Source organism: Octopus bimaculoides, chromosome 7 (genome assembly GCF_001194135.2).
Source record: "Octopus bimaculoides isolate UCB-OBI-ISO-001 chromosome 7, ASM119413v2, whole genome shotgun sequence".
Classification (NCBI taxonomy): Eukaryota; Metazoa; Mollusca; class Cephalopoda; order Octopoda; family Octopodidae; genus Octopus; species Octopus bimaculoides.
Window position 1 is genome coordinate 72,878,366 of NC_068987.1, and position 9,051 is coordinate 72,887,416.

At 35.6% G+C, this 9,051-nt stretch overlaps 1 protein-coding gene across 1 annotated transcript in view; it reads right to left on the reverse strand.

Annotated features, from left to right (window-relative positions):
- Positions 1-9,051, reverse strand: part of LOC106869675 (EF-hand calcium-binding domain-containing protein 7) — a 49,627-nt gene that overhangs the window by 20,971 nt on the left and 19,605 nt on the right. The window contains exons 7-12 of the mRNA XM_052969435.1: positions 7,922-8,288; positions 5,806-5,900; positions 4,652-4,799; positions 4,006-4,100; positions 2,847-3,004; positions 2,459-2,592 (exon numbers count right to left, since the gene is read on the reverse strand). Coding sequence (XP_052825395.1) covers positions 2,459-2,592; positions 2,847-3,004; positions 4,006-4,100; positions 4,652-4,799; positions 5,806-5,900; positions 7,922-8,288 — 997 coding nt within the window. The remainder of the gene's footprint in view (positions 1-2,458; positions 2,593-2,846; positions 3,005-4,005; positions 4,101-4,651; positions 4,800-5,805; positions 5,901-7,921; positions 8,289-9,051) is intronic.

Below are 9,051 nucleotides of genomic sequence, written 5' to 3' on the forward strand. Positions count from 1 at the left end.
GCGCGCGTGCGCGCATGTCAATACATATGTACTGAAATATAAATTTACACCTAGAGCATGCATATAAAGATGTTAACATATACAAAAACACCGGACTTCCACTTTTCCCCCTTCTCCAGTGAAATGCAAGGAGATATGGAGACATTTGACACAATGTACACAGATTCAAAGATATATATGTACATGAAAATTACATAAAAATAAAACTTTAGGCCACACTCACATAGACATATTCATACACTTGCTCATTCACACAGACCTACACACAAACATACACACAGACACCCACTCACACACACATGCAAAGCTAGACATGCGTAGATACACATACTCTCACTGCTCTCATTGTTTCTGTCTCTTTTTCTTTGTCCATCTCTATCTGCTCCTCTCTTTTTCTCACCCACAAATACTTACACACTTTTCATATGTGTGGGTAGATTCACAAACACACAAGCACACACACATACACGCACACACTCTTCATATGTGTGGGTAGATTCACAAACACACACGCACACATATACACGCACGCACTCACCAACACACACACACATGCAAACACACACACACACACACACATGCAAACACACACACACAAATGCACACACATTCTCGTTTTCTTTCATCTTGAAGTAGATGTAGATAAAATACATGTAAAAGCAATGATTTTGTATTTACTTATGGAGATTTTGGGGAAGTTGTTAAACTAGAAAATTGGGTTGAATTGGGATGGCATAGAAAACACTGCATAGTTGCTGAACATGTTTAGCTTGGAGGTAATGATGAAAAATATTGCAGGCTTACAACATGTTTAAACTGGAGGGGAGAAAATAATACATGCTTACACATATCTAGATTGGAGGAGAAAATAGTTCAGGTTTAAATGTTTAGATTACATGAGAAAATAGTGCAAGCTTACAGAAGTTTATTTTGGAGGAGAAAATGATAAATGCTTACATAAATTTAGATTAGAGGAGAATGCAGGCTTATGTGTTTAGATTACATGAGAAAATAATGCAGGTTTTCAGGTTTAGATGGTAGGAGAAAATAGTTCAAACTTATATGTTTAGATTGGAAGATAAAGTAGAGCAGTATTATGCATGTTTATACTGGAGGTGAAAGTAGCACAGGTTTACACATGTTTGGATTAGGGGAGAAAATAGTACAGGATTACATGTTTAGAGTGGAGTAGAAAACAGAGCAGATTTAATAAGTTTACATTGGAGGAGAAAGTAGTGCAGGCATGCAGATAATTAGACTGGCGGAGAAAATAGATTTGAGGAGTAAGCAGTACAAGCTTACATATGATTAAATTAAAGGAAAAAATAGTACAGGTTTACATGGGTTTAAAGGAGAAAATAATACATGCATATACATGTTTAGATTAGAGTAGAAAGTAGAGCAGGCTTACAGATATTGGAGGAAGAAATAGAGTAGATTTATATATTTGCATTGAAAGAGAAAATAGTGCAAGCTTTAAATATTTAGATTGGAGGGCAAAATTTTGGAATAAGTCCTTTACGTCATTGTATGTTGTAGGAGGTGAGTTGAATGGTTGTTGATAAGAAAGCCATCTTGTCATAGAATTCTGCCTCAGAAAACAAGTCAAAGTTGTGCCAGCATAGAAAAATGGATATAAAATGTTGACAATGACAATGATAATGATAACAATACCACTAAAATGATGTAATGATCATGGTTGGAATGCTTTTGATAATAGGTCTGCTCAATCTCATATGACCTAGGGTTACAGAACAAGCTGTAGCCGATGTAGTTCTTACAGAAAAAAAAAACTGACATTGTATTTTAGAGAATAGCAATAACATTGGTGTTTAATTTTGATCATTGCTGCAAAGATCAGTTCTTTACAAAGAATGAATGTTCTAGGATATCTTCTAATTAGACAAAGTGTGTGTGTGTGTGTGTGTATGTGCATGTGTGCATGCGTGTGTGTGTGTGTGTTCATAATACTTCTCATCCAGATGTGTTTGTTGACTGTAAACAAACATCAGCCTCACTACTAATACTGGTGATGCTATTTTCTTGCAGTTGATTGCAAAAGCATGCCTGGGCTTCTTGACATGTCTTGAAATGTTGCACAATCTTTGTAAACAAAAGACTCAGTTTTGAAATGGCATTGTTTATTGATAATTCACTGCATAATCATACCCAGGCTGTTCACTGTTTGGTAGACAATGGGGCTTAATACCTTGATTGGAAACAGGTGAGGGTTGGCAACAGCAAGAGCATTTGGTTCTAGAAAATCTGTCACAATAATTTCTGCCAACTAAATTCACTTACAGAACAGACTTTGGCCAGCCTGAAGCTTGTCCAGTGTGGGACATAACCTGAAACTACATGGTTGTGAAGCAAATATCTCAATCAGGCCATGCCTGCACCTAATTCCCCAAGAACTTCTAAAGAATGCATCCAAGACAAAAATAAATGAAAGCCTTACCTTCAACAATCTGCCACTCTTGAGCAGTTAACTGTTCTCCACTTGTACAATAATGGAAAAAACTAAGTTCTTTGCGACTGAGTTTGCCATTTTTGTCAAGGTCACATAAGTCAAATATTTTTTCCAGAGATTTCCTAAAGACAATAGAAAAAATACATTTAATATATGCTTTTTATTCCCCATATATATATAGGGTGCAGTGAATATGTTGTTGTCTAAATTACGCAAAAATGAAAAGCCGCTTGGCAAAGACTGACCTTGAACTCTGTTTGTAAAATATATATCAAAGCAAAGTAGATAAGTAAATGATAAGAGATTTGTGTTTTATCCACTAAATGTGGCAAGTGTAAAATATACACATATTATCAAAGCAAAGTAGATAACTTACTTGAAAGGAGTAGTCAGAGTAATCTCCCCTGAAGGAGATTTCTTGACAAGTGGAATATCTTCTTGAGGTTGCGCACTTCGAGGACGGAACCTGCAGCCAGTTGTGAAAGGGATAAGAATATAATGCCCAGCAGATAAATCACAGCGAACACAAAATCTCTGAAAGTAAAATGATGAGTGACTCAGCAGGACACAGAAATACCAATGAAATAGCATAACTAAGAAAACCATAAAATCATTGAACATCACATTTTATACACACACGCACACGCACACACAAGTATGGTGATGTAAACAGGATAAAGAGAACTCTGTATATATGAGTATATACAGAGTCTGCCATAAAAATGTACACACACTTCAAGAAAGGAAAAAATCTGTATAAATATTTTTATTCAGTGTTATTGCAATTTGATAGAACACCAAAAGAGGTGTTTATATTTATAGAGATACTTAAAGAAGTTAAATATTTTTTCCTTTCTTGAAGTGTGTACACATTTTTTGGTGGACTCTATATATTTTTAGTAATATTTAGCAGAAGCACTGGACTGACTCAAGAGCTGAGAGTTTTGTGCCCTGGTACTTATAGTCCCCATTGAAGACATGTGAGATATGAAAGGTCAATTGGGTAAGGAATGGTTATCTTCATCACCAATGTTAGAAATGAGTAAAGGAAATAGTGGGAATTTTTGAAGAAACACATTTTGCACACTGAACTTAAGTGAGCTGCTCAAAAGCCCACCACTGGTGTAGTGAACAGGGGATGTCTCATCTGCTGTAGCTTCAGATGTATGTCAATCAATAGCTGGACTCATTAGTCACCAGCAGAGTTGCATGTGTAAAATATAATTTTCTCTGTGTGCACAGTTTTCTTAAAGGTCAGTGATGATCTTCTCTGGTCAGGAGTGAAATGTCACCATCATGTATATGTGTGTGTGAGTCAAAAGTAACGTTCAATTCCTGTTTTAGGGTTGATATGTATGACTTCCCAATTGGGAGATACTTTTGACTCCTAATTCTTGTTTTATGGGTTGGGATATCAAAGAGTATTAACAACATGATACATGATCCTCATGATACATTCTCTCTGATGCATAGTTTCATGAAACATTGGACAAAATTGAGGCTGCAGTCTAAATATGCAACATGTTAGAACTTACTCCAGATTTTGTCTTCATCTCACTGAGTGCAAGAAAGCCTTTGGTTCCATCTGGTTTATATTTGAAAATGCAGAGCATTGTATCAATTTGAGGGTCTGAAAAAGAATATTAATCCTGTATTTAAAACAACAGATATAATTTCATTGCTAAGCTTATTTTAGAAGTGACCACAGTGTTAGAACACTGCATAGATTCTGAATATGGTCCCCAGTATTTATACATGACTTGCTAGAAATATCAGCCAAATCTACTTTCCTATGTGAGAGCTGTGCAAGCTATGTACAAATATACCTTCAGTAAAATGAGAGTTAGTAATGATTTCCACGAGGAAATTATTCTGCAGGTAGGTGTTCATCATGGCTCAATTATTAGCCACTCTCTTCAGTACATTATAGCTTGTTAATGCTCTAGTTCTGTGAGGTAGATGAACTACACTTTTTTTACCCTACAACATTAAGCTGATTTATAACTATTTATAATTAAGTTTACGACTATTTGATCAAAGCTGAGCTAGGATTAAACAGCCATGACAATAACATCAATGAGGGCCAAATTTCCACAATCCTATCCTGTGCCAATGCCAAAAATTGAACAAGAAACTAATGGTAATGCCACAAAAATGTGTGAATATTAGATGTCAACATACCTTCCCTTGAGAGATTTTCTGGTCCAAACACTGGGTGTATTGTGAACCATACATTGGTGAAATTAGGCAGACTCAGCTTAAAGTGGTGACTTGAAATTTCTGTATTTTCCAAGAAGAAACAGCCACAGCTCTTCAGATGAGTCCAAAGCTGAAAAGATTCAGAAAAAGAAGCAGATTAATTGTTCTAATGAAATTACTTTTGGATTATATGTAAGTATGAGATAACTTCCTGTTTAATTCAACAGTATTCTAACCTTTTTGTTACCATATTTCTGTAGAAATACACTGCTTTTGTTTGAGTACATTTGTTAATGAAAAATTTAGTGCAATAACTTAGTCTTTGTGAGGCTGATGTTTGCAATGAAATATTGGTTTTTAAATTTAGCAGGACAGATTAAATATAGTACATCATCCCCAGTGTTCATCTGGTACTTATTTTATCAATCCAGAAAGCATGAAAAGCAAAGTTTACTTCAATGGAATTTGAACTCAAAACATAAATGACAGATGAATTGCTTCCTAAGAATTTTGCCCAGCACTCTAATGATTCTGCCAGCTCATCACCTTAATTAGCATGAAATATTGATGAGAGGTTTTAATTTAGATCAGTTTAAAATAGGTCAAATTTTTTGCTTAACCTGAATATAAGTGAGAGCTGTCTGAACTGGCAGACAACTGTATTGTTAAGAAGTTCACTTCACAAGCATGAGATTCCAGGTTCAATCTCATCCTTGGTGGAATTTGAACTCAGAAAATAAAGATGGATGAAATGCCGCTAATCATTTAGTCTTAGTCCAGCATACTAATGATTTTGATGAGGATGATGTTGTTGTTGTTGTTGTTGATGATGATGATCCTTTCTACTGAAGGCACAAGGCCTGGGAGAAGGGATTAAGTTGATTACATCAACCCCAGTGTGTAACTGGTACTTATTTAATCGACCCCCGCTCCCAAAATTTAAACTCCAGTACACAGCAACGGGCGAAATACCAATAAGCATTTCGTCCAGCATGTTAATGATTTTGCCAGCTCACCACTTTAATAATAAGGATAATGGTTTAAAATTTTGCCACAAAGGTAGCAATTTTGGGGGAGGGGACGAGTCAATTAATAATAATAATAATAATAATAATTAATAAATACTTAAATCTTACTTCGATGGTTTTTGGATCAGAAACATTAGAGGCTTCTACTGCAGCTGGTAATGTTTTAGTCTTTCTTTCTAATTGCAACTGATCAGCAGATTTATCTAAAGTTAATGGAAAGAAATGAGAGATTAGTCAACACTAGGGAATTTTACACTGCAAAAACTTGATTTTTCACTCTGTTAATTTAGAAATCCATTATTTACTAGTGATTAAGTTTAGGGTGTCTTGGTTTAGCTCACCAACTTCAAGAATGTAGTCTTTGAGCTGTTAGTGCCTTTGGTGCCTTTGAGCTGTTAGTGCCTTTGGTGCCTTTGAGCTGTTAGTGCCTTTGGTGACAAAGTACAAAGAAATGCATTACAGGTCCACAAATACACAGAAAAATGAAGCCGTAGAACTCATGCTTACATATGGTTGTGCGACCTGGAACATCTAGAAACAAGTACAAATGTTGCAGAGAGGTGGGTCTTTAGGAGAATACTGAAGTTGTTCTGTGAAGGTAGAGTGGCAAACATTGAGGTTTGACAAGCGAAAACCACCAGAGAGCTTTTCAACAACATAAAGTGACAACAGAGTCAGTTCATTGGACACCATTAGAGAAGAGAATGCCTTGAGCTTTTGGTGGCAACCAGGGAAGTGAAAGGAAGAAGCCAAGGAAGACAGAGAGAGAAAATACTTGACGATTTTAACAGCTGACTTCAGAAAGACCAGTCATATAATATACTATGTTGTGAGGGATCATGAGGGTGTGGAGGCCCATGATCACTGTCATCTATAACCATGAAAAGAGAGAGATTTAATAATATTCTTTCAATAGTATTTGCTTTTATAAAACTCCACCCAGTAATCACCTCTGACCAACAGCAAGTAGGTTCCCTTTAACCCCTAACATGACAAATATGATCAGTCACCAATAACATAATTATTCCAGCTTACCAGTTTACTGTAAGCTCCCCAACCATTCTAGGAATTCATACAAACCCATCAGCCTATCATATGATCTTCCTTGCTCCACTTCCTAATGCCACACTCTTAACAACTACCTCATAATTGTTTTTAGGAGTGTCAATAAAGAAGATTTGGCTGCTTCATGGAAGCTCCTCCATGGGCTTATATATAAAAGATTAAATAATGGCTAATTACTAAATATCTGAGCTGAATTATTGTTAATCCAGTTACTGTTTTTCAAACGATTAATTTCGTTTTTAAAGATGAAAAAATTTTCAGTATTTACATCTATACAATGTTTCAAACTCTTTGAAATCTAATTGCCAACCCACATCTTATCTTATTTATGAATGAGTTCAGAGAACCAGGTGTACATCATTAAACAATGAAATCCCCACGATAGAGAACAATTGTGGAAACTTCAAAATAATTGAAAGGATCAATATATAGATGCAATCATGGCTGTATAGATAGGGGCATGGTTACAAAGTTTGTTTTGCTGCCATGTGAGCAAGTATCTTCGACAACTCTGGGAAGATTGGTGTCTTGTGAGTGAATTTGGTAAACATAAGCTGTGTGGAAACCTGTAATATATGAGGAGGTGCTGAAAAGATCCTGGCTTTTGGTAAAAGAAAATACAGGAGGATCGGTTAATTATGATTTTATTCAACATGTTCCCCTCTCAGATTCACATACTTATTGCAGTGGTCCTTCAGTTTTTATAAGCCCTGTAAAAGAACTGAGAAGGTTGGCCCTCCAACCAAGCCTTTCATGATACCCTTAAAGCCAGGAACTTTTCAGTACCCCCTCATATGTATGTATATGTACACACACACACATATATGTATGTGTCTTTCTACTTGTGTTTGTATGCCCTCATTTGCCACATGTATATATATATTAATATATATATATATATATATATATATATATATATATATATATATATATATATATATATATATATATATATATACGATGGACTGTCATCTACTAAACTCACTCACAGAGCATTGGTCAGTTCAGGAATCTAATACCACACATTCAGCCAAGGTGCTGTACTGTGGGACTGAACCTCAAACCACATAGTTGCAAATTGACAAACCTAACTACACTGCCATGCCTGATTACAAAAGAGCTAAAAAGAGAATGTGATTAAAAGAAATAGAACTCTTACTCGAGGAATCTCTCTTGATTTCAGTGGCTTCAGTTGAAGAAGTGGTGGGTATGACAATATCATCATCATCATCATCATCATTATCATCATCATCGTTGATGATTATTGACTCCTCAATAACATCGTTGTCAAATGAAATGTTTTCATTTTGGTTTCTGATTTCAACAATTTTCTCTGGAGATGATGTTGAGTCAGAGTGAGAAGCTACAGAATAACAAGTGAAGAAAAAGTAGTGGGTGGACAGCTGGTAAATTAAGTTGACTGTTTGGTTTAGTACCTTGAGAGTTTTTATTTTGCTCTGGAATCCCATCACTACCATCTTTGCTTTCTTGTCAGCTACATAATGTAGGGTAGCCATGTATCTCCTCTATAGAAGGATACGTGTGCTAGTGCTAGCCCCTCTGGCATATTTTAGCCTCTCTACACTTGGTATAAGGCCAAATCCTCCTCCCAGATACTCCCCACCCACTTAGTTGATGGGTGGGGGTGAGGTTTCTAGAGCTTTTTTCTGTTTTGCAAATTACTTGGTGACTTCACTAATGTCAGTGGCATGATAAAAGTATGATGAAGGTAAAGAATGCGCACAACCGGTGTATAGGATTAGGGTTAGGGTTAGGTAGGAATAATGCTGCTGATGATGATGATGATTACTTTACAATGATACAGTCTATTTTGCTGATGACATTGATGATGATGATGATTACTTTACAATGATACAGTCTATTTTGCTGAGAAGAGGCACCAACAATGGTCAATCTTACTGCAGATAGCCTTCACGAGTTGATGATAATGCCAACATGAGCATCCTTGTCTAGGACTTCTAGACAGCTGCTGAGGATGTAAACTAGAGTTCTCCCCTCTCACTTATAATGTCATATTTCTGACACCTCCATCCCTATCTCAAAAAAATTTAAAAAAAAAAAAAATTAAATAAAAATGTATTATCCAATGAAATTTAGATAGAAATAACAAGAATTTTGCACAAGTAAATCCAGACATAGATAATAATAATAATAATAATAATAATAATAATAATAATAATAATAATAATAATAATAACATACAGAAAATTGCACTACTGGGTACTGCACACATCCTACGCAAAACACTTTCAATACAGTAACCATAAG